Below are 26227 nucleotides of genomic sequence, written 5' to 3' on the forward strand. Positions count from 1 at the left end.
ACGTCCACCTTAGCTTATGAAACGGTGTCCATGTTTAGCATGGGAATCCAAGTCTTTAACAGTGCCAAAAGATCAGTATGCATGAAACAGCATTTCACCCCCCCTTTAACTAATGCACAGATAATCATGAGTTAATGTATGACTCATGAAGAACTAAACCATTTATTAATGATTACTGCACCAGCAACTAATGAACATTTTAATGATTAATGAATCCATTAATCATATACATTGTTATTAGTTAAATGTTTCATATTGTATTAATTCCCTAATAACATATTATATTAATAGTGTAAATTCATATGTTAATTACCACAATGGTTGAAGCCATGCATCTCAGCTTCCAGTTGTCTGCTTTAATTAATCATCAGCTAACGGTTTGCAAAGGTATCATTATGTCATGACTTTAATTGTTGAGGCACATGACTATTAACTAATTCAAAATTAATTCAAAAGCCATAACCACAATGACATGTGCCTCAACAAGTAAAGTCATGACATAATGATACCTTTGCAAATCGTTAGCTAATCATTAATTAAAGCAGACAACTGGAAATTGAGATGCATGGCTTTGACCCATTGTGGTAATTAATGCATTCATTTACATTATTAGTTAATATAATATGTTATTAGGGAATGAATACATGATGTCATATTTAATAAATATCAATTCATATATTACTTAATCTATTAATCATATAGAATATTCATCAGTTGCGGATGCAGTAATCATTAATAAATGGTTTAGTTCTTCATGAGTCATACATTAACTCATCTCATTATCTGTGCATTAGTTAAGCATGAATTAATGCATATTAGTGCACCCGTATTGTAAAGTGTTCCCAATGTACTTGCTGAATGAAGAATAAATACAGAATATATAAAGAAGGAACGAACACCTCTTTATCTCTTCCAGATGGCCATTATCATCTTGGCAGTTTTACTCTTCCTTGCTGCCATGTTGTTTATCCTGATGAACTGGTATTACCGCACAGTGTGAGTATTTGTGAACAGATTATGGCATGTATTACATTCTGAATTAACTGAGATTAGTCAGAGCACTTAAAGGGATAGTTCACCCAAAAATGAAAATTATGTCATCGTTTACGCACCCTCAAGTTGTTCCATGTTGTTCCAAACTTATTTTGAAGAATAATGGGGACCAAACATTTGATGGACCCCATTGACTTCCATAGTAGGGAAAAAATACCAGTCAATGGGGTCCATCAACTGTTTGGTTACCAACATTCTTCGAAATATCTTCTTCTTTTGAGTTCAGCAGAACAAAGAAATTCATACAGGTTTGGAACAACTTGAGGGTGAGTAAATGATGACAGAATTATCATTTTTGGGTGAACTATTCCTTTAACACTTTTTACAAGATGCTTTATGTTCTCACAGAAAGAAGAACCACATAAGATCATGTTCTGCTTCTCATGTTCACTCACTTCCTTTTCAATGCATAACCAGAGGTTATCTGTGGTTCTATTATAAGCATTTAAGTGTTTTGTTTGTGTTTTAAATAGGCACAAAAGGAAGCTGAAGGCAATTGTTGCCGGCTCCACAGGTAAAATGCTGGGAATGTCCCATCCCTCCGATTGGAGGAAGCAGACATTAATCCTCACACATGTTGAAGTTGGACAAATATGGCTTTGTGTTAGTGTTGTTACTGTAATCTCTCTCTCTCTCTCTCTCTCTCTCTCTCTCTCTCTCTCTCTCTCTCTCTCTGCAGGAAATCAGGGGTTGATGGATATTCTGGATATGCCCAACACTAACAAGTACACGTTTGAAGGGTGAGACAGCGATAGGGCGATGTTGGTGATATGAGCCTTTTTGTATAGCTGTTTTTCCAACTGTCAGGCCAAACTGTTCTCTCTGGTTAACCACTCCATTCCGTGCCGAGCCAGCCCAGCCGTTATGGATATGGTTTCATTTTCCACAGTGGGGCTGATAACAGAGCTCATTGGAATGTAATACAAATACGTCAGTCTTTGCTTTGGTAACGCAAGAGTTTACAGACGTTATGAGGTGTAAATAGCGACCGTGTTATGGAGGATGATCAGGGATTTCTTTCATTGTATTATTCTGTTACAAATCTGCGGGGACCAATCACAAACTGGCTTATCCACCTGCCGTGCTATTGGCGGGTTTAACACAATGATGATCGAGAAACGACGGCAAGGAGCTTTTTGTTTACATACAATATGGCGGCCACTGAAGCGCAGCAACCCGTTGATGCTGCCGTCACTGCTGTTTTAAAAGATTTCAGAAACTTGCCCTGGATAAATTCCTACAAAAGAAGGATGTTTTTGCCTTACTACCGACCGCTCTGCACAGTACGTCACCCGGATCGTTGGTCTGACTGGTTGAAGAACTGTCCAATTGCGTACAGACAGAGTCATTTGAACTGCCCGTTGATCACGCCTGCAGTAAAAAATACAGAGCAGACTCCCTAGAATAATGTTCAATCTTAAAAGAATTTAACTTGTGTTTACTACACTCAAATAGCATACTTGGTGTGCTACAGAGACACTGATGGCCAGACAACAGACAGGTGACCAATCCCGAGTGGCGACGTCACTACACGCATTCTACCAGCACGGTTCAGAATGGTTAAACAACTGAGCTGAGAATTCTGGGCCGAGAACGGTTTGTAATCGTGCCGAACCAAGCTTAAGTGAAAATATAACTGGAACTGTTCCTTGGCACTCTTAGAACCTTTCGGCCCGACGGTGGAAAAGCGGCTTATGTGTTAACAGGGCTCCAGACTGCTAAAATAGTCACATGTGTTACAAAACATAACATACTCTTACTATGTGTGAAATCATTCAAATATGTTCAAAATATAGTGTTGGTTATTATCTATATCACAATGCTTCTCTTTCTCTGTATGTGCTTATAGAGCGAATCCAGTGTGGCTGGATCCTTTCTGCAGGAATCTGGAGTTAGCCGCACAGGCGGAGCATGAGGACGACCTTCCTGAAGACCTGAGTGACATCGCTGACCTCTGGAACAGCCCGGCTCGCACACACGTAATTCACACGCAAAAACAGTCAGAATCATGCTAGGGCTGGGCGATATGGCCAACAAAATCATCTCTCTTATTTTTTGGTTGAATGGTGATACACGGTATTTATCCTGGTTTTTTCTCTGTTTTTCAATTTGGATTAAAAAAAAAATCTGTATTTATTTTAAATATAATTTTTATTTCACATCCTGCCCAATGATGTCCTAAAAACATTTGATATTGAAGACTATAAACAAATACAGTGAGTGTAATGTAGGCTATGCAATATATTATGTGCAAAAAGGGGGTTTACAATCTAAAAACAAAATTAGTAATTTTGTTTTTAAATTCACTAAACTAACAATAAAAACAAAAGCATATTAGCCTATATTTGATCACCCCATTATAATGGTCACTTTCATAAAAGTATACTTACTTGTAGGTTTAAAATTCTACATATGGCCCATTTATTGTCCAACAACAAATATTTTAGAAATATGTATACTTTAGTCAGAATGATTGCCTTCCTATTCTATTGCGCTCCGTCTGTTTGGCGCGCATGCACGGAAACCTGAATTTTAGCAGAGATTCACTTGCTTCTCTAGACAGCAAAATGGACATATATTTGCACGACTTTCTAACATTTTACAGATGGAGAATATACCTGTGAAAAGTTGTGCACTGAGGAAAGCACCACATTTCAAACGCATTAAACACTGCAAGTATTTATCTGTCAGTCAGCACAAGTAAGTTATCTGACAGGGCAAGCTGCTTTAAACTATACATGTTAAATATATATTATATTTTGAAGCCCTTAATATAAAGCATGTGTCATGTTTAGGACAAGTTGTATCATGCAATTTTTCAGATGCGCTCGTATCAGTTTCCTGTATATCGATATAAACGGTATTGCCTCATTCCATATAGATTCTAAAAAATATATCGATATATTGTACAAACTTGATATACCGCCCAGCCCTAGCCATGGTGCAATTATTGTCATCACAAGAACCTAAACCTTCTCTTTGTAAAGTACGGAAGTGATATCTTGCCTTTGTAGAATACTAAATTGACATCTTGACTTTATAGGGTACTAAATAGATATCTTGTCTTCTGTAGGGTACATTTGGACGTGAGCCTCAGGCCTCTAAACCGGAGGATGACAGATATCTACGAGCTGCTATCCAGGAGTATGACAACATTGCCAAACTAGGGCAAATCATGAGAGAGGGACCCATCAAGGTGAGAACATGCACTACAAAGCTAACAGCTAAAGGCCCTTTCACACTCAGCGTGACATGATAAATCTAAGCGTTTGCAGACGAACTGAGCTTTCACACTGAATGCGAAACGATTGATTGCCTTCAGCTAATGAATGTCTCTGCACTATAGGTGACACTGACCGAGAATACATTTGTCATGTATGTATCTCGTAAGTTTTCCCATTTGACTTTAACCTCATCCACTGCACAACATAACAGTAAATTAAGATACATCAAGCGCGCATAATAACTTCCGACTGTGATCTAAAGTGGATTTCGATTAAATAATAGGCATACGTGCATTATTTGTAGCGTTTTATAATTAACTGAGCGCTACACCTGCGTAGCATTTCTCATTCTTTACCCCGAGCCGCATGAATATATCATTTTAATCATATATTTATTTGGCTTCATGTTTCATCTGTAGAAATGTTTCTTTCTTGTTTTTATGTGTGAAACAGAGCAGAACTCAGAACGTTGCCCTTCTGAGCGTCGTCATGCGGAAGGGCAGGAGTTATGATCACAAAATGATTGACAGCTCTAGAGCGAATGAGCTCTCTGAATCATAACAGTCACACATTGAAGAAAACAGTGCTCTGTACGCCGTTTCTAGCTCTCGGATCGCATAATTCATTGGAAAACGAATAGAAATGATAATCTTTCTTTAGTGTTTACACAGATTTTCAAAACAGCGCCACCACTCTCACAGTTTTTTGCAATGGGAAATGGCTTGGGAAAGCTTAAATCTAATTGGACGGCTTGTTTCATCATGTGGCGAAGGGGAAAAAAATGTATACACTGGTTGAAAAAAATTGTGGTTTGTCGCGCTGCGATTGATCACTCCGGTGTGAATAGCTCCTTAGGGATCTATTGTTTCAATTCAAGAGCATCATCGAGATGACGTTTAATCGCACTCAGTGTGAAAGGCCCTTAACTCAAAGAGTTTCTGATAAAGCTGTTAAGGCTGGAGTACATGAACAGGCAAACCAGATAAAATCTCTGATAGCAAACAGAAGATGGGATCATCATAGAGCTTGAGTACTTTTTGAAGACACAAACTCAAACGTTAACATACTTCAAATGTATTTTGAATTTAGAATCACTATTTATGATTATTTTGTCCAAAACAAGACTGAGTTTGGGACCCTGAAGCATTATGTGAAGTGAGTTCTTAACGAGTTGAAATATCAGAATGGTGCTGAAGGATTCTGTTCACACCACATGACCAATGCTGCAATCCAATCAGGGCTCGCTGCTCAACGTGGTTCTGGATGACTACCTGAGACTCAAAAAGCTGTTTGCTGCTCGTCTGGTCACCAAGTCAACAAGCCACGGTGACCAATCATCAGTCACAGAGGTGGGCGGTGTGACAGGGTGCTGTGTTTGCTCTTCCTCTTCACCCCTCTTCCTCACTGCTGGCTGACTGTCTCCACCCTGTCTTTTCAATAGAAACCCTGGGTTCTCCACACTGAGTCATGTGACCCTGCTAATGTTTCCCAGGCAGTTTCACAGCCTGCTTACTGCTGTTCACTGCTTCACAGATGTAGTCGCTGCACTTTCTTCGTGTTTCCGCTAAAACTGTTTTAAAGTTGTGAGTTTTTCTGTTGTTAATCTTTTTTCTTCTTCCTCTTGCCTTGAATTCATTTTCTACCAATTTATAATTCCATGCATCAATGTATTATTTAATCCATTACGTCATTCATCTACTGTATTATGTCATCCATTAATCTTTCTATCCATCCATCCATGCATCTGCTAATCCATAATTCCATCCCACTATGCATGCATTCATTCATTCATTCCATCCATCCATCCATTCAAAATTGCATCCGTCATTCATTCTATCCTACCATCATGCATCCATCCACTAATCCATTCAATCATCCATCATTCAATCCATCCCTCTATTTACCCATCATTCATCAATCTATTAATTCATTCATCTACCAAACTATAATTCCATGTATTCATCTATGATTGCATGTCTATAATTCCATCCCACCATTCATGAATCCACCCATCAATCTATAAATCCATTCATTCATCCATCCCTCTATTTACCCCTCATTCATCAATCTATTAATTTATTCATCTACAAAACTATAATTCTATACATTCATCTATGATTGCATATCTCTATAATTCCATCCCACCATTCAAAATTGTATCCATCATACATCCATCCACCAATCCATAAATTCATTCAATCATCCATCCTTCCTTCGAACCACCCATCATGCATCCATCCACCAATCAATAATCCCATTCATCATCTATTAATTAATCTATCCATAATTCCATCCTACCATGCATGCATTCATCACTCCATCAATGCATCCATCATTCCTTCTATCCCCCCATCATGCATCCATCCACCAATCTGTAAATTCATTCAACCCTCCATCAACCAACCAACCAACCAACCCTTTAATCTATGTATTCATGTTTGCATCTATAATTTCATCCATGCATGCATTCATCATTCTACCATTGCATCCATCCATTCCTCATGCATCCGTAATTCCGTGCCACCATGCATGCATTCATCCATCCATATTCTACTCTCTCAGCTGATCCAAAGTGACTTGGATGATGATGACGATGAGCGCATTGGTGTCGGAAGTCGAGGAACCCTTCGCTTCAAGCACAAGCTTCCGATCGAGCTCAGGGGCCCTGACGGGGTGCACGCGGTTCACGGCAGCACGGGCACGCTTTTGACCTCTGACCTCAACAGCCTGCCTGAAGATGACCAGCGGGCTCTGGCACGCTCTCTCGAAGCCTTGCACGCAGACGGCGGACTGTATGCCGAACGCAACGCCCGAACAGAATCGGCAAAATCAACACCTTTACACAGAAACAAGGGCAGCGACACTCTGTCCGAGAGTCCGTTAGAGATCACAGAATTATGACTAGCCGAGGCCTCGCTGGTCTGAGAAAACTACAGGGTGCACGCCTCTCCTGGCTCTTTGTTTTCCTGCGGTTCGGAGAAGAGTTCAGGTTTGTAAGGGCCAGGTGTGAGAACGGGGTGTAGATGTGTGTGTGAGAGCACCCAAATTAAGGGCGGCTTATCTTGTCAGGGCTATTTGAAGAGTACTGAGACTTTAACCACACACACTCAAACTACACCATGAAAAGCAAGTGCACTCTCAGACCAGTGGAAGGCCGAACACGGACACTAGTTTTTATTTAGTTACTTTTTCATATTTGAATGGGGCACCAGAGAATAATGTGATGTTTGTGTAAAATCAACAGTTTGAACTGCTTACAAGAGTATATCTCTAGGGCTTTTCACACCACAATTAACCCGGGGTTAAGCAAGGGTTAGCGCTGTGTATTGCAGTGCCAGGGGTATATAGGTTGAAACGGTGCAGAGATAGTAAGTATTGATGAGTTTAGGAACGGAGACAACCAATCGTGAATGAAATCATTCAAATATTAATGCATTCATTATGGCCTCCGGAGGTATCTTTTTACAAAAATTTTTGTAGAAAAGATAATGTTTAAAAATGTTAAACAGTGATGGTAAACATGTTAACTGGAGAGATTAAGAAACAGTATTATTTTATTATTTTTGTATGTTTTTTTAATCTATAATATATTTCCAAAGACTTAAAGGTGAGGTGTTCAAGTTCACGAAGCAGAATTGCAAAAATGTTCACTGTTTTCGTGCAGGCATCCCAAACAGTTCCCCTTCTGCCATTGGTTGATAAATGGATAGCTCCACTTTTAGACATACACTCGCTAACTTCCCTAAGCACTTTCCCTCGGGCAATTCCCCACCGCTATTTTGGAAGTATGTTTGGACAGAGGGAGCGAGTCTACTCAACATGCAAACTTCAGGCAGATGCATAGACCATAATGCAACACAACTTAATTTGCCCCCACCCAACTCAACTCTAGTGTATGATATTAATACTTAATTTAATACTTGACGCTACCTTAAGCGGACTGATTTTTTTACAGTTATAGTTTATTATATTATTTTTGTTTGTGTATTTCTTCATATTTTACATTGAATATAAATATATGAATATATGAAAGTCATTTTTGTTTATATTTAATTTTTGAACAGCCCAAGCATACATACAGGCCTATAGAATGGTGTGTCAAACAAATAAAAAACTAAATCATAAATCACCTCCATATCAGATTCCAATTATTTATTTGATCAAAAATACAGAAAAAAACAGTAATACTGTGAAATTATTACAATTTACATTAATGATTTTCTATGTTAAATATACTTTAAAATATAATTTATTCCTGTGATCAAAGCTGAATTTTCAGTGTCACATGATCCTTCAGAAATCATTCTAATTTGATGATTTGTATCGATGCTAGAAACTGCTTAATTTTTTTTAAGTTGAAAAGAACAGCATTTATTCAAAATATAAATCTTTTCTAACAATATAAATCTTTACTCTCACTTTTTATCAATTTAACACGCTAATTTCTTTCAAAAAAAGGAAGAAAAAATACTGACCTTTTGAACAGTAGTGTATATTGTTAAACATTTCTATTTTAAATAAATGCTGTTTATTTTTATTTTTTTTACATTTTATTCATCAAAGAATCCTGAAAAAAGTATCACAGGTTATAAAAAAAATATTAAGCAGCACAACTGTTTCCAACATCGATACAAATCAGCCCTTTAGAATGATTTCTGAAGGGTCATGTGACACTGAAGACTGAAGTAATGATACTTCGCATCACAGGAATAAATTATATTTTAAAGTATAGAAAAACATTAATTTAAATTGTAATGATACATCACAATACTACTGTTTTTGTTTTTTTGATCAAATAAATGCAGCCTTAATGAACATAATTAAGAGGCTTGTTACAAAAACTTGAAAAATAGTAACATTTTCAAACTTTTGATCGGTACTCTTAATCCGAGTGAACGAGACAGAGGGAAGTTAGCAAGGGAAAGGCATAAAATATATACAGGCGGTGTCTCAGTGTTTTTCTGTAATGTAAATAATCTGACATGTGGTACTCAAGCTGAACTCCATTGTAGAGCAGCACTCGTAGCTCAGATGTGTTTAGCTTGTATTACGTGCATTAGGTGCCCATGTGGAGCGCAGTGGATTAGGACAGAACTATTTTTTCTTTTCGTTAAAATAACTTCCCCTCCCTCTTGCAGCGACATCTCTTCTCTGATGACGTGTGCGCAAGGGCGGGACAACCTGTCACTCACATGAGATCCACCAATAGCAAACCACAACCATCCAATCAAATCCCCAAGGACAAAATCAAGTCACGCCCACTATTTTTTTCTAGTTTGAGAAGCCGTATAACTAGGATATACACGTCACAACAGGGAAGACTATCGCAACTTCCATTTCATGCATCTTCAAACATTGCAAAGAAGGACAATACATACTCCGCAAGAACAGATAAAAAAGTTCCCGCAGCCCTGGTTTGGGAGTTCTCGCAGCTCATTCTCGACACATCGTCTGAGCAGAACTTTTTTCTTGTGGGTGTCCGAGAACTATTGTGTGATTGGTCAGAATTTTAAAGTGGGGGGTTAATGCGGAGAAACGAAGATGTTCGGCACCGGCTTTTCTCGTGAAGTTTGGAATGTCCTGGCCAGAACAAACTTTGTTCTTGCCACCTCGAGAAAACAAACTAATTTCTTTGTTCTTGCAGAGTATGTTCCAAGCTTTAAAGCAGGTTGCGTGCTGCACTTGTCTGATCAATGCTATTAATAAAATGACCAGGGTTTATTTTTTAGCCTGGGTTAACAATTAAGTGTGAAAAGCCCATCTGATATAGAGGAAAAGACCACAAGGAAATCGACTGTACTGCAAGCTGCTCTATACCGATGTCCTTTACAGACAGGATTTAAGACTTTGCAGAAACGACCTAATGAACTCGGTTTCAAATTGTGAACTCTCTGAAAAAAGTGGAATCTGCATAAAAAATAAAAAAAGGACAAAAAATGTTTCATGGACCAATGAGGAAACCCAGTCAGCAGACCAAACACTGTTTCCACTTGAACTTACTGAGGCCAGAGGTTTGAGTCTGGTCAAGTGAACTACAAAAAAAAAAAAAAAAACCTTTTGTTTTTGCTTGAACTGAGGGACTTGTCATGTGTGTGTCATGGTTTTAATAAAAAAAAAACGGCAGTGAAACTAGTTTGAGTAAGGTTCATGAGATGCCATAACTCGATTTGAACTTTAAAAAAAGAAATGGCAACCTGTTAAATTATGACAGAACACTGCCACCTAAGAAGGGGAAATACAATGATTTTCTTTTCTTTTACTTTTTGGATAGCTTATATAAAAATAAAGAATACAAAAGATATTTTTGGAAAAGAAAAATGCTGACCTACCAAACTGAGTTGAGTGTAAATGGTTGTATTTAAGTGTATTTATTTTTGAACATTTTATACCAGATTATTTGAGCGGTGTGTGTTGTATGGCATTATTTTTTTATATTCCCCTTTTTTGTAACTTTTCTTTGTCATTATTGTCTAGCAGCGTTGAGGCTGTGGATGGAAAATCTTTGTGGATCCTGTTTGAATAAAGGAAATATGCAACGGTTTTGCCTCAAGGTCCTGAAGATGATGATAACATATTGACCAAAGCAACAGTCGTCACAAGGACGGCATTCCTTAACGTATTGAAGCCCAGCAGCAGGATATTAAAGAGCGTGAAGTACACCTACACACTGCACTGACTAAAGGAATTTTCTCAGACGTCACATTACATATTGAATAGTGTATTTATTAAAACCGAACTGGAAAAGTTGAACGATTCAAAAATATTGTCAAAGTGCACAATATATTTTGTTGTAGGCCTATTGGAAAACTGTCAGCCCAAAGTTGTCCAAAATAAATGGAAAGAAAAGTTTAGTTTGGTATTGTGTTATATGCTCCTGCTAAGTGAATACAAAGATTCTTCTGGCGTGTGTACAGATGCTTGGACTTTTAATAAACTGCAAAATTCCATCCAAATAATTATCAGTGCACCTCTTTTTTTAAATTATGCCCTCATAATCTTTATTCAGAGTAACATCGGTGCGTTCAAGTCGCATTTCGTATTTACTGGTCATTTGCGTACAAGTTTCGTCTAAGCAAAATGGCGGTGTATCTTCTCTTAACTACACAAAAACATCTTAAATTCTACACAGCTTGAACAAAGAATGTACATCAGCTGTGTTTTGCTTATGCTTTGATTAATTTATGAAGCCACTGTCAAATGTATCGTTACAGTGCAGGCAGTTAACTTATTTTGTTGTAACTTAAATTTAAAAAAAAACACCCATAGAGACACAGCGCATTTAGGCTACGCCCACACCGGACTTGTCTCCATTGACTTGTATTGCGTGAAGCGGCCTCGTCATTTCTGACTTATTATAACAAAAAATAGAACAATGTCTAAAAGCTGATATGTGACGGGGTGTACAGCAACCATGCTAAAAAAGACAGAACTACGTTTTTGTAAGCTGTCGACCCCAAAAAAAACAGTGTTTAAGGAGCTTGTTTGCTGTACACCTGTATTTTGCTGTAGAACTGACAAAATGTAAAAAATGCGTACCTTGAACGCAATGTAAGTCGCTTTGGATAAAAGCGTCTGCCAAATGCGTAAATGTAAATGCTTCAAACACCCTGTCACATATCAGCTTTAAGACATTGTTTTGTTTTTTGAAAGAGTCAAAAATGACAAGGAGGCCGCTTCACGCAATACAAAGTCAATGGAGACGATTTGATAGTTTTCCCCATAGACATTTGTCTGGCTATCACCAGATCAAGCTCAATTTAAGATTGAACAGTGGTCTGGGGAGTCTGCTATGTATTTTCTATTACACAAGAAGCGTGAAAAACAAGCAGAATTCAAATGACCACAAGCGGTGTGATCAACGTGCAACGACCCATCGCTTCTCTATCCGTCATAGTGTGCCAGGTGGATAAGCCAGTCTGTGATTGGTTCCTGCAATAGTGTAACAGACGCAGGATAAATTCATGTACAGGTGCTGGAAACCTGAGCTGCAGGGCGAAATCAAATCACCAGCAGATCAGGTTGGGTGTACCCAGTCTACATAGACATAATAAATATAGAAATGTATTATGTCTATGGTTATTAGGTCTCTTTTTGTTCATTTATATTTATAAATTTTTAGCATTTAGTAATTTATTTGTAATAAACACTTTAAGTGGCCCACTAAAAAGTATTATTTATTTGTTGAATTATGTTTTTAAAACATACATGAGGTCATATTGTGACCGTTGCGGTAGACAGAGCGGTAATATTTCCTCCAGAGTGGAGAGCGCCTTTCTGAAAATTCCATTCATTTCTAAAGCTCGCTGATGTGTTTTTGGATTGTTCTGCTAAGGTCTATTCCACCTCCCTGTAGCAGCAACATCTCTTACTGAGGAGTTTACTCATCTCTAGTCTCGGTCTTCAATTCCCTATGGATAAAAACAAGTCTCACCCTACCTTTTTCTCGTTTGAGAAGCCGTTTCATTTGGATATACATTACAATGAAAAGAAAAGACAATCGCAAATCCTGTTTTATGCAGACTACAGCCTAATTATGAAACATGGGCACAAAGCGTAAAATAAAACCATTCTCAAATGTAAATTGTCACTCAATTCAATTTGATAATGTATGCAAGCATGGTTTATGAATAATTACAAGAACATTTTAGGCCCACTATATTAAATATGTAAACTCAATCCAAACAATTCAGCCACATCAAACTTTATTGACTTAAAAAAAGCATTAGAAATTCTTCCAACAGCTTTGCTTGTTTTTGACAGACCAGAGCAAGTCAACTGAAACTGATGATATTAAAGTTCAGAAATGGTCTCAGACTGGTTCAGTTGAGAAGTCTGGGTCGGCCTGTGATTGATGGCCATCACAGTAAGATCAAATCCGGTTCTAATTAGTTAAGAAACTTCTGATAGGATCTGCATTATGTGGCACGTGATGCGGCGGTGGTGGTAGCCGAGGAGCCAGACGCCAGGGGCATTTTCTTCAGCGTTCGGTTAAGCTAGAGAATATGAAAAAGGTACAATCAAAATGTGACAATGTTACAGCCGTGCCCCCTTTTTTTTCTAACTTCAGTTTCTTTTGTGAGAATTCTAGGACCGGGACTCCTCATTGGTGGGCGGGACTGCCCTCATGAAAACAAGCTGCACCTGTGGCAGAAGCAGCTCCTGGATTTTGTCCCTCTCCCTCTCATTTCTGTTTTGTGACTGTTTAAAAAGTGGGTTCTTGAGATTGTGTTTCCACAACTCTACAAACCCCATTTCCAACTGTTTATTGATTTGTTGTTGTATTGCTATTTTCTATTATCATCTTATATTTTGACCCTAGACATTATTTGTTGAACTTTAAATAAATGTATATTTTCTTTATTGAAACCCATCTTGTGAAGTGTCCTCTTTATGTGACTTTGAGCCGGGTCGTAACAGACAATGTAGATGTTAAATTCAACAATATATATTTGCATAAACTAATTACACAAGGACATTTATAGAATATGTATACGTTTGAAAAATAATAAAAGTGTACCTCTTCAAACTTGTGGATCTGTCGGATAAAGAAATCTCCATAGCGACGGGCCACCTTGGTGTCTGCAATATGGATCATATCCTGATGGAAGACAAAGTGATCTTTTTTTAGTCACAAAGATCATTATTTCATCAGTGAAAATATTCAGAACTGAGTATAACTTGGAAAAAATTATATTTCCTATAGATCTTCAAGACTTAAAATATTACATTTTCAAGAATCCATCACAACTTTAAAATTCCCTAACATTTCCAGATTTTCAGGTGTTTGGAAGTTTCTCTATTATATGATCATAAAATATCACAGTCCACTGAAGTGCCTTGAAACATGCAGTATTATTCAATGTGTTGACATAATTTCCACTGAAACAGGAAGACATCGAACAGTCCCTGACCTTTTTTTAAATGGCCAATAGCGTTTAGTTTATATCACAGCTCGGCCAGAGCCGCTGAGCTCAGTAAAGCCACAGTTTCCTCAATTGCTAACCATTACGCCTCCTAATTTCCTCCATATCACTTTAAAATAAAGCATTCTGTGCAGAATTCAAATGAGTCCGATATATATATATAGTGCACTATGTGCCATTCAACATGTACAAAATAGTAAATGTGTGAACAAATGACCAATTTTGGCTGCAGCGTCATATTTATGATGTAGGTGAGAGGAGGTGGGATGCATTTAAATATACATTTAAAATATTTAAGTTTTTAAATATTCACTGAATAAATGTCCAGTTTCATGACTGTGCAGCCATATATTTAAATCTCAATTTAAAATCTTAACTTCCAGTTAAAAGACAAAAACTCAATCAACACACACACACCTTGTCGATGTAGAAGTCGACCTCAGATGCAGACTGAAACTCTCCGTCCAGAGCAGAGATGCCACTGGTCCACACCAGGTTCTTCATCTTGTGTTTGAAGACCAGCAGCTGGATCCGGAACTCCTGCTCAGTCATGTCCAGGAATCCGGCCAGTTTGGCCACAGGCATAGTGGTGTAGAGCTTCAGGAAACTGAGAGAAACACAGCTGAGTCAACTGAGGAGTTTTTATAACAACCAATACTACTACACATGCTTCAGCTGCAAGTAGGGCTGGATACATTTTTTAAAAAATATTTTTTAAGATATTATATTCTACAGTTTGTTTGTTTTTTACTGTTTACGGCATGCTTTTCACCTTTTTTCAATAACATTTTTTTCCCTGTTCCTGTGTTTTAAGTAATCACACAATATTCACAAGAACCTTTTCATAGTTCCTTGAACTACTGGTGGAAGTACAGATTTTTGGCATGTTTGTACCACACGAACTAGGAATGATTTTGGTTCTAGGAACTTTTTTTGGGGAACTAAACTAGCTCCTCAGAGTAGGGTCTAACCCAGCACAATAGGAACTACCAGTGACGCAAGTGTACAGTGCATCCGGAAAGTATTCACAGCACTTCACTTTATCCACATTTTGTTATGTTACAGCCTTAATCCAAAATGGATTAAATTCATTATTTTCCTCAAAATTCTACAAACAATACCCCATAATGACAACGTGAAAGAGGTTTGAAATCTTTGCACATTTAAAAAAAAAAAAAAAAAAAAAATCACATGTACATAAGTATTCACAGCCTTTGCTCAATACTTTGTTGAAGCACCTTTGGCACCAATTACAGCCTCAAGTCTTTTTGAGTATGATACTACAAGCTTGGCAAGCATTCATCTTTCCCTCGATCCTGAATGGTCTCCCAGTTCCTGCTGCTGAAAAACATCCCCACAGCATGATTTGGAAAGACACACAGCTGTCTAGCATCATGTCCAATCAACTGAATTTACCACAGGTGGACTCCAATCACGTTGTAGAAACATCTCAAGGATGATCAGTGGAGACAGGATGCACCCAAACTCAATTTTGAGTGTCATGGCAAAGGCTGTGAATACTTATGTACATGTGATTTGTTTTTTTATTTAAAATAAATGAGCAAAGATTTCAAACTTCTTTCATGTTGTCATTATGGGGTATTGTTTGTAGAATTTTGAGAAAATAATTAATTTAATCCATTTTGGATTAAGGCTGTAACATAACAAAATGTGGAAAAAGTGAAAGAGTGAATACTTTCCGGATGCACTGTATGTTGACTGGCCAAATGCATACGAAACACTGGCACCCAGCATTTTTAAAAAGCTGAGTAAACATTATTTCTCAGCGATGAAAACAGCAATAACGGCATTCGCCTGTTGTCAGCAGTGGTGTTCTGTTCTCAGCCTCGATGACATGTAACATTGCAAGTTGTCATGGGAGCAAGTCGTCATATTTTGTTTCTTAGCCCTCCTTTCCTTTGCCCTTTCAATCGCTTAAGTGTCTACATTATCTTCACAATCACAAAACCCCCAACAAAAACATGCGGCTCCGATCAGGCCGTCCTCTATCCTCCAGCTGTTGATGTTTGTAAATTCCGCGCTTAAATGGTGTCACTGTCAGCCAGCTTACGTCACTTCAGAGTTCCTGCAGCTGGTGCGAACGCAAGCAGGATAATGGTCCTGGGGGAAAATGAGTTCTTTGGAAACCGCCCTGGTGGCTAGTTCTGAAACGGAGTTCCTAGAGCTATGTGGTGTGAAAGCCCCTGTTTCTTATCTATAAATATATCATGAACATCTAATGTTTCCATGACCAGACACACCATACAATTCATTTTCCTCCAGACAGCTGAGACAGAACTGGCCTAAACGTGAAATAAAGTGTGTCGTACCTGCGGATGGTGGAGAGCTGCGCCTGCTGCTGCACCTCCTCTGCAAACACTTTGAGCTGCTGCTGGAATGGCTCTTTGTGGTAATTTGGATGAACGTTATCATAGTTTGGAACTACAGGCGACAGGAACTTGGGGCAGGCAAAACTGAACAACTCTTCAAACACCTGAAGATCTCTGAACAAGAGGGGGAAAACAATCAGAATCATGCAACACTGAAGAATAGAGTAATGATGCTGAAAATTCCCCCTTGCCATCACAGGAATAAAATACTTTTAAAATATATTTAAATAGAAAACTGTTAGCCGTAACAACAGTATTATTTTAACAAATTTTTCAAAGGACTAATCAAATAAGTGCAGCCTTGGTGAGCATTAAGGCCTGTAGTACACCGGGACGAATATCGCGCACGCTTAATCGCCAGCGTTTTTCGTGACATTTTTCGGTGCGTCTTGAGTGTTCACACCCAAGCGATTTCCACTGGCGATGCGCCGAGTGAACGTGCACATTCAGTAGATGCGCTCCCGGTACACAAGGTGGTGCTGCGGCACTTTACGCTTCGGACACTTGCTTGTCATACAGAAGAAGAAGAGACAGTATTTATGTGCTTGCCAAAACCACAGATATATTATGTATATGGCCAAAACCATTCAGACACTTTTTACTAACTGGCAAGCAGCATTTGCTGTTCATTTTCTTCTTTGTCTATTTACTACTTCTTCGTCGTATCAATGCGTGCTCGGCAAGACCGTTTTGTGCTTGAGCGCCACCAAGTCGTGTTTTACTGTCACTTCAGCAGCTCCAGGCACGTGAACAAAAGCGCCGATCTCATTGGTCAGCCAGTTTTTAACGTGCCGCGTAAAAATAAAAAACGAACCCGAGGCGTTTTTTTAAAAATGACGTTTTTACGCCTGCCGTTTTTCACGTCGGTGTGCACACTCACACTGGCGCCCTTTGTTTAGTCACGAGGCGTTAAACGTCGGCGATAAACGCGCGCGAAAATCGTCCCGGTGTGAACAGGCCTTTAGAGACTTCTTTCAAAAACATCTTACTAATCCCAAATATGTAGTGTATAAATATAACGTGTTTGCGTTCTCACCCTTTCTGCATGCGGAGCATCTTGTCTCCGTACTTCTCGCGGAGCTGTGTGTGAATGCTCTCGTCGATGCGCATGGGGTACATGGTGAGAGCGATGGCCAGCAGCCCGTGCATCTGCTCGTTCTGTTTATTAATCTGAACATCACAATACATGATTTTGATTAAATAAATCACACCATTATGACAGCAGCACAAAATGTAACCTTGAAACCAAGAATATTAATGCACAAATATCAGGGTTGGTTTAATGTGCTCATGAGAGTCTCACACCCAAAAATAAAACATTTAGCACTTTTAAGATGTTTTTACATTATTTTCATGACCATGAAAATTCTCATTACTGTAATGTGTCCATTTGAAAGAACTGTTAATAACATTCACTTTATCCTGATGACTGTACCCCAGTTATTTTACAGTAAATAAAATATTATAATACAATTTTGTTTTATTTAAACCAGCATAGAACAAAGCAATACAACAAACACAAATACTTTTGAGTTTAAATTCACTGACCATCTCATATTTGTAGGTGGTTCTCTGGAACATGTTTCTGGTCCTCTGGATGTAGAGCAGGATGTTGGCGAAGACGCGGATGGCATCCTGATAGCGTCTCATCATCAGATACGCAAAACCCACATAGTAGTAGGTGGTGATCTGACACTCAGGAACACGTGAATACATGCTCTGAAACACACACACACACACACACACACACACACACACACACACACACACACACACACACACACACACACACACACACACACACACACACACACACAACATTATCATGCTGACACACAAAGCCTTGAGACGATGCTCTGGGCAGGGTTATTATCATTAACTAAACCTACAACTATTAAAAACATTTTTGATAATTGAAATAAAAGCTGATTTAAAATATAAGTATTAGTTGAAAAACTTAAAATTAGAAATGATGCCTTGACAATAAACTAAAATAAGTTTGTTTAGTGCAAGTTGAAGCACAAAAATTATTAACTGGAAATAAATAAAAACGAAAACTAATATAGACTGAATACGTCATTGGTTTCACAAATAAAAAAAATTGTTTTACACAGAGACGATAACGATATTCTTTTCAAAAACTTCTCCTTAAAACCCATTTTCAAAAGTTTGAGTTTTTCAGGCCCCCAAAACGTTGTTGTTGTGTAAATGAACAGCCAAAACGCATAAAAAAGAAACCGTGTTTTGTCAATGGCCCCTTAAAAACTAAAGTAACACTGGCGCTGGGCTATTTTATTACCTTCTTGTTGAGTTCGATGTTCTCCAGGACTTTGATGGCCTGATAGTAATCTCCCAGCAGAGAGTGAAGCCTCAGCAAACCCACCAGACTGAAATAACCCAACATCTTGTAGAGCGAGTGACGGCCGTATTCTCCAGCCACTGACTCGGGGTCACCTGTGACAGAAACACCAGCGTCAAACTGAGATCTTAACTGGATAAAGAAGAAAGTCAGTGCGTGTGTGTGTGTGTGGCCAGTTAATGTCATTCACCTCCGCTGGTGTACACCTCCAGCTGACGGTTGATGTTGCTCTTGTCCACCAAAGAGTGAAGAACATTCAGCACGCTGTGAACGTTCCAGATCTTGGGATTGTTCCTCAGGAATTCAATCTCTTCTTCTGATTTCTTGGCAGTCTTACAGCGATACTGACTGAATGACTGGAACTACAGAACAGAGATAGAGAAATGTTAAGAGGTCTAAAGCTTTTCACTTTTACATGAACACATCAGTAACACAGAAGGTGCCAGAACAAGAAGACTTATGAAGAGTCTCCTTAGCCACATGCGGTTTGCTCTTACCTGGTAAATGAACTCATCGATGATGTCCCAGAGCCACTGGTTAGGAAGCTCCAGAGGTGCTGGTCCATCAGCATCTAAAAACAATAAACCACATTAAATGTGTTGATGTAAACAAGCTCATATTTAAATCTACTCAAAATCTACGACTGGGTGATATAAATATAAAAAAGTCCTTTGATAATAGGGGTGTAATGGTACACGTATCCCAAACGGTTCCGAATGCAATCTTTAACAGATAACAGTCGGCTTGTTAAGCGCAGAACACACTTCAATCCAAGATCCCACACAAACATATCAAGTATTCAGTCCATTTTATCACGAAATTGTGCGTCAGTTCAAGCTGTGGCGCACGAGTGAACGTGATCATCTCTTCCTAAAGAATAAACATGAATTAATATCTTAAGGCATGTTGGGATACATTACAACGGAAAGGCAATAAAATGGCTTGAAAACAATATAGCATATCATTTACCTCAGAATTCATTCAGTGTCTGCAGCTGTTAGTTCACTCGAGAAATCAACTATTTCACCAAATATATGCACTATATTTGCCTAAATATTCATTATATTCTAGTGATGTCTTGATTATTTAATGTATGTTTAAATAAATCTGTCATGAAAATGACAGCCTGTGTATAAATTATTATATTTTAACAACGAATTGGGAGAAAAAAAACACAATTTCACATAAAGTTAATACAAATACACCTTATGTGAAGTTTACATGTTTGCATACAATGTGTTATTTGAGCGTTGATTATTTATATATCTAAAAATAAATAGCAACTGAATTTAGGCTAATAGTTTGGGCTCTTAAACTTAATATTTAAGCTTTAATATTAAAGTTAAACTTTAATATTATATTAATGTGCAAGTAAGGGCTCCCTATATAGTTTACAGCATCATCTTTAAGAAACTTTCAGATATAATTGAATTAATTTAAGGACAGACACAATTTGTTAGTAAACCACTGTTTAGTAAAAATAAATAAAAAGCAATTTTGTAAAACTGCTGTACCGAACCGTGACTTCAAAACCGTGGTATGTACCGAACCATCAGTTTTGTGTACCGTTACACCCCTATTTAAAATTGACAATATTCAAAAGTTTGGGGTCTGTATGATTTTGTAATGTTTTTGAAAGCAGTCTCATACCAAGGCTATATTTATTTGATCAATAATACAGCCAAAACTGTAATATTGTGAACTATTATTCCAATATAAAATATTTTAATATATTTAAAAATGAAACTTATTCCTGTGATGGCAAAGCTGAATTTTCAAAAGAACAGTATTTATTTGCAACAGAATTTTTACTGACCCCAAAAATTGAGTGGAGTGGATATGAAAATGGCAGATATTTAAAAAAAAAAAATGTATGATTAAAATCATGCATTCATTTAACAGCCAATACATTAAGCTATATTCACCTCAATACTTAGGTTTTCTCTGAAATGGCTCAAATTGTTAACTGCAAAACAAGCCAGTAAAATCTAGCATTTAAAAAAAATGTAATGGCAATTTTTTTTTTCAATGCTGCTAAATTTGATATCACTAGCAAACTCATCACAAATATCACCCAAACCGTATTCCATCACATGTAAACGGTGTTTGGACTCACTGAGGATGTAGTTGAAGAGGTTGCAGTAATTATAATAGGACTCAAACCTCTGGTCAAGAGTTGGACCTCCCTACAGATGAGAAGACAAACATGATACTCAATCTATATTTTATATTCAATCTATATTTCATGACTATAAAACACATTCAACAAGACAGATGAGCAAACACACTCACGCTGACTTTGGCGTAGATGTGCCTGTAGTACAGCTCCTTGTAGAGGATCAAGAAAACTGCATCTGTAACAGACAAAAAAACTTGCTAGTCAGCAAAGAAAAACCTTTATGAGGCAGATTCAGATTCCTGAATTAAGCAAAAATCAAATTCACTCACCATTACCAACCAGGGAAGCGATGGCTTCTGCCTCCGGCCATGGAGACGTCTTAAAGAAGCGCTCTGTAAGCTTGTTCCAGCTAAAATTAAATAAAATAGATGCATCAAGATTTCCAAACATACATCAGGGAAGTCTGCGTAACCGTACGGCTGTGCACCTGTTCTCATAAACATCCTGGATCTCGTAGATCTTCTGCTCGATGCTCTCGCTGGACACACGGTTGGCCTGCAGCTCGTAAACTTTCTGGTCGATCAGGTCTGAGATGGTTTTATGAAAATATTGCAGGAAGTTCTTGATGACCTCAGGGATCACATGGTACGTCTGCTGGTGCTCATACTGACGTTCATAAGCCAGATCGGCTTTAGGGTCACCTACAGAAGACACATACTTTATATACCTTCGGCCCTCTGATAATACACATACACTTTACCTAGGTAATCAAGTTGTTCAAAAGCTATATTGGGATGAACAAGCATAAAATTGCCAAAGCATTCAAAAATAGTGTATGCATATTTTTATATATTTAACTGTATGAAATGACAGTCTGGGATTCGTGATCCTGTTTTACGCGCCTCAATCCATGCAGAGCTTTTCAAAGAGTCACTCAGCGCGGAGTGACCGTATGAGATGAACATGTTTCTGCTCACTCCATTGTGACCTAATGCAGATATTATAAATAATAAACTGACACATAAATGTATTATGAGACAGAATGCACAAGTTTACAGACACTGTATAAGGTGGGAATTATCATCACGTAATATTGACTGATGGATTAGCAGAGAATCGTCTTTCTGCGAGTCATCAAGAAATTACGGTTCTATTCCATCTAAAGAAATACGAGTTAAACATGTGAATACATATTTCTCCAAATGTGTGCACTTTTGGACTAAAAGTTTGTAGCCTATGTTGTGTACCGAAACACTGTGATCAAAAATAAATGGGCGCAAATTAGTGCTGGGCGGTATACCGGTTCATACCGAATACCGGTATTTATTTTTTTTATGATATGAATTTTGATGATACCGCAATACCGGTATATGTCGCTTAAACAACGTTCGGAACGCGGCGCAGCGCGTCATTGTTTGAGAGGAGACCCATTTCATTGATGCACTGTAGTAAGAGCAGTCAGAGCACAGTTGAGATCGCATTACAGCACAGCCTATGGCTGTATCCTATACTCTCATTCACTATTCCCTACGTTATCACTTTATTTGAAGGAGTGAATGAAAACGTGCGTGAAGTTGGACAACCGTTGTGTGTACATCGGCTGTACACTCGTTATTGCGGTGCAATGGGATAGAATGAGTGCACTCAATAACGTCCACTAGGGTTTCAGACACCACTAAAAAGCGCTGTGCCCTCCAAATAATGCTATATTTGAGGTTATGGGAGCGATGTCGGATTCAGCCCTTGATTATAGTTGAGAATTCAAACTACACACGGCGCGCAAGAGAGAGCGGTTTCTGCACGGAGCGCCGCGATGGGTTTAACAACGCTCACCACATGAGTCATATAGCACTGATATAGACCGGAGCGAGCGCGTTTACATTTTTTATGGACATATTTCATAAACTCTAGTGCTCTAGACATGAACTAGAAGCGTGTATGCACGCATATTTCATCACTTCTTATTAAAATGAAATGTATGCACTGATTACACTGATACCGTATGTCTGATCACGAACGCGCTGACACGATGGATTATTCTGCTACACAAAAGACAATGATGTAAGTTACTAAATAAACTGACAATTCAAAGAAGAATGGGCCAAAAAGTAACTGCTTTATTCTTTCTGTGTTAAACTGATGTGTGTCATTCGTTCAGAGAGTGCTCTTAAATGTATTGCAAATATCCGCGTTTCTCCTCGATTTGGCAGTTTGTTGTTAAATTTTTAAAATGCTTAAGGTGCCCTCAACTCAACTTTTAATATTCAGGTGTCTGTAAGTATGATTCTGAGCGTGTTGCATGTCTGTGTTTTATTGGTTGTTGTCTCTCCACAGCATCATTTTGTAAACCTGTAGACCTATTAACTCTAGTGTGGAATTTTTCTACAATATTCACTCGTCATGACAGTAAAACAGGGCATTCTAGTCAATCTCCAGCAGTATTTCCTCTCTTAATCAGTAGAAAATGTGATTAACACCCTGTCATGCATAGGGGGAAAAAATACCGTGAAACCGATATAATTTAGAAAAATACCGTGATATACATTTTTGGTCATACCGCCCAGCACTAGCGCAAATGCGATTGAATATGTACAGGTTTGTGTCTCATTCTATTCAGAATATCAATAACTACCGATAGATTTTTAATTAGTGGTCAAAAAACGAATCTACCTAATACTTAAAAGCGCAGAATGTTTCTGTAACAGCTGCCAGCTGCCAAAAAGAGTCTCTCTCTCGCTTTGATATATATCAGGGTTGAACAATTATTCAAATTTGCAATTGTGATTACAATTACGGATGCCAAAATGATGTAATCGTTCAATAAAATGTAATCGCAATTACAAAAAAAGTCCACTTATATTATTCTGTGAACTTAATATGTGTTTTTCTTTCTTTCTACAGGTTCTTAAGTTTTTTCCCCATTGTTTTTATTTTAGTTTTAGCATAACATTATAATACCATGCATATTTTTACTTTTTTATTTAAAGAAACCAAACCAATGTATATTTGACTTTTGAGGTTTAATGCTATAGAATAATCGACAATTATGATGTGTCATAATCGTGCAGCCCTAATTTTATATATATATATATATATATATATATATATATATATATATATATATATATATATATATATATATATATATATATATATATATATATAATAATGTGTTGTTAGTTTGTTTTGTGTCATCTGTAGCAGATGCTTAACTTACCGGTGTGATAGTCATAATCAGTGGGGTAGGTATACGGGTCATACTGCAGACAAAAAGAAAGAGTTTACAATGATCAATCTGACATGTTAATATTAAAATGCAGGGTGAGGCTTGTAATTAACAAAGAGAATGAAACTGTAACTTTACGTTGGTCTGCTCGTGATGCTCCATTGATTAAGATCAATACACGCTACACGCTTTAATCTCTCAAACACGCTCTCGTGTCAGACGGTACTCACGTTCGTCTCGACTTCTTCCTCAGCCGGGAAAGACATGATGAACGTTTATTCCTCTAGTTGGAGTTTAATCCGTTAATAAACGTTTAATAAACCCCACAGCAGCCGCAAAGCACGCGCGGAGGAGAGAAAGGAAGTCCACTGCACATACTTCCGGTGACGCAGCCGCAGCGGACAAGGCATTGTGGGATAGTGGCGGAATCATTTGGCTAAATTCTACTAGCTCTTTCTTTCTTTCTTTCTTTCTTTCTTTCTTTCTTTCTTTCTTTCTTTCTTTCTTTCTTTCTTTCTTTCTTTCTTTCTTTCTTTCTTTCTTTCTTTCTTTCTTTCTTTCTTTCTTTCTATCTTTCTTTCTTTCTTTCTTTCTTTCTTTCTTTTTATATAAATACAATGTGATGAATATTGTATTAGCCTATTTTTCCCAGAGGTGCACAAACTACACAACTCCATTACTTGAGTAAAAGTAAAAATACTATTGGTTTAATATTACTCCATTACAAGTAAAAGTTGTAAAGATAGATTTTTACTTAAGTAAAAGTACAGAAGTACTTGCTTTTAAAAGTACTTAAGTATCAAAAGTAAAAGTAAACACATTATTTTATTATTGTTGTATTGTTGTATGAATGCGCTGTTCCATCATGGGGGTTTCAGCCAGTCATGCTCCATCTGACATGCTAGCAGATCTTGAACTCATTTAAATACTTGCTTAAAAGTTACAAAGCTCTTATCAAAGTCAAAATCATACTAGAAAATGGATTTTTCAGATATTTCTGAAAGGACTTCAGTTAACATTATTAGCACAACTACGCTTTTGCATGTTAACTAACATCATTGTGGAACGTTAGCTATGTGTTAGCGCTGTATCCACAAGGCTATGGCAACTTGGCGGGTAAATCTATAAAAATCATTTGACCAATCATACTTCATATCAGTGTACTTCGTTACTGTCCACCTCTGATTTTTCCGAAGCAAACTTTCAGATTTCACGTGTGTGTAGTACTATATGTAATCTTTCAAGCCTATTATTGCAAGGATTTTGATGTGACATGCAAATGAAAATCTTTCAAACCCCCAAATTAGAAACGTCTGATATTTTTTTACGGTCTATGATTGGTTAATAGTGGCCGGTTGTATAAACTGCTAAACTAGCCTTGTAAGTTAGTCATCGAATTATTTGCTATAAATTCTTATTTATTCTTATTTCTTATTTTCTATATTTTCTACTGTTCATAATTTTTGTTAATGTTATGAAGCGACAATTGATAACAAATTTATTCAACAATCTCTTCTCCTTTGAGTCCGTCGCGTAAGCGCTGCACTAACTTTACACTAACAATTACATCAACAGCGTAGGAGACTGACACAGACGAGAAGAGATTGTTGAATAAAGTAGTTATTTGGTTTGTTTTTTGTGCACAATGAAGTATTGTTGTTGCTTCATACAATTAAGGTTGAACCACTGTAGTCAAATGAACTATTTTAATGTTTTTACTGCCTTGAAAGTGCCTAATTATATTGCTGTCTAATATGGAGGGGTCAGAGAGCTCTCCTATTTCATCAAATATATCTTAATTTGTGCTCCGAAGATGAACCAAGGTCTTACGGGTTTGAAACGGTGAGTAATTAATGACAGAATTTTTATTTTTGGGTGAACTATCCCTTTAACATAATGGCTATGTTTATGCAACTGGCCCAAGTGTTGATAA

The 26227-nt window shown here is 37.6% G+C and overlaps 2 protein-coding genes across 3 annotated transcripts in view; one reads left to right on the top strand and one right to left on the bottom strand.

The window, feature by feature from the left end:
- The window catches only part of cdh23 (cadherin-related 23), a gene marked incomplete at its 5' end in the record, with an annotated part of 329690 nt that extends 319383 nt beyond the window's left edge, over positions 1–10307 (top strand). The window contains 7 exons of the mRNA XM_079843313.1: positions 917–996; positions 1527–1567; positions 1733–1793; positions 2903–3032; positions 4127–4249; positions 5516–5626; positions 6840–10307. Coding sequence (XP_079699439.1) covers positions 917–996; positions 1527–1567; positions 1733–1793; positions 2903–3032; positions 4127–4249; positions 5516–5626; positions 6840–7178 — 885 coding nt within the window. The 3' untranslated portion in view covers positions 7179–10307. The remainder of the gene's footprint in view (positions 1–916; positions 997–1526; positions 1568–1732; positions 1794–2902; positions 3033–4126; positions 4250–5515; positions 5627–6839) is intronic.
- Positions 10308–12962: 2655 nt separating this feature from the next.
- Positions 12963–24688, bottom strand: eif3s6ip (eukaryotic translation initiation factor 3, subunit 6 interacting protein). 2 transcript variants are annotated; one of them, XM_079843315.1, is made up of 15 exons: positions 24525–24688; positions 24286–24328; positions 21556–21769; positions 21398–21477; positions 21242–21303; positions 21066–21135; positions 19447–19520; positions 19140–19311; positions 18890–19044; positions 18139–18309; positions 17627–17760; positions 16531–16704; positions 14618–14807; positions 13795–13875; positions 12963–13270 (listed from the first exon to the last, which is right to left on the bottom strand). In XM_079843315.1, exons 1-15 carry the CDS (start codon positions 24558–24560, stop codon positions 13193–13195), a joined length of 1734 nt encoding a protein of 577 aa, XP_079699441.1. In that variant the 5' UTR covers positions 24561–24688; the 3' UTR covers positions 12963–13192. The 2 variants fall into 2 exon arrangements, with proteins under 2 accessions (XP_079699441.1, XP_079699442.1); XM_079843316.1 differs by having other exon boundaries at positions 24433–24688.
- Between the last annotated feature and the right edge of the window lie 1539 nt (positions 24689–26227).

The sequence above is a fragment of the Gobio gobio genome, assembly GCF_949357685.1.
Source record: "Gobio gobio genome assembly, chromosome: 18".
Taxonomy (NCBI): domain Eukaryota; kingdom Metazoa; phylum Chordata; class Actinopteri; order Cypriniformes; family Gobionidae; genus Gobio; species Gobio gobio.

What these genes read in the sequence shown, in the direction of transcription:
- eif3s6ip (XM_079843315.1), bottom strand. Translation starts at nt 24,560, where the DNA reads ATGTCTTTCCCGGCTGAGGAAGAAGTCGAGACGAAC. An exon ending in TCGATGAGTTCATTTACCAG is followed by an intron (nt 19,312 to 19,446) that starts GTAAGAGCAAAC and finishes TCTGTTCTGTAG; the next exon opens with TTCCAGTCATTCAGTCAGTA. An exon ending in ATGCTCCGCATGCAGAAAGG is followed by an intron (nt 16,705 to 17,626) that starts GTGAGAACGCAA and finishes CCTCTTGTTCAG; the next exon opens with AGATCTTCAGGTGTTTGAAG.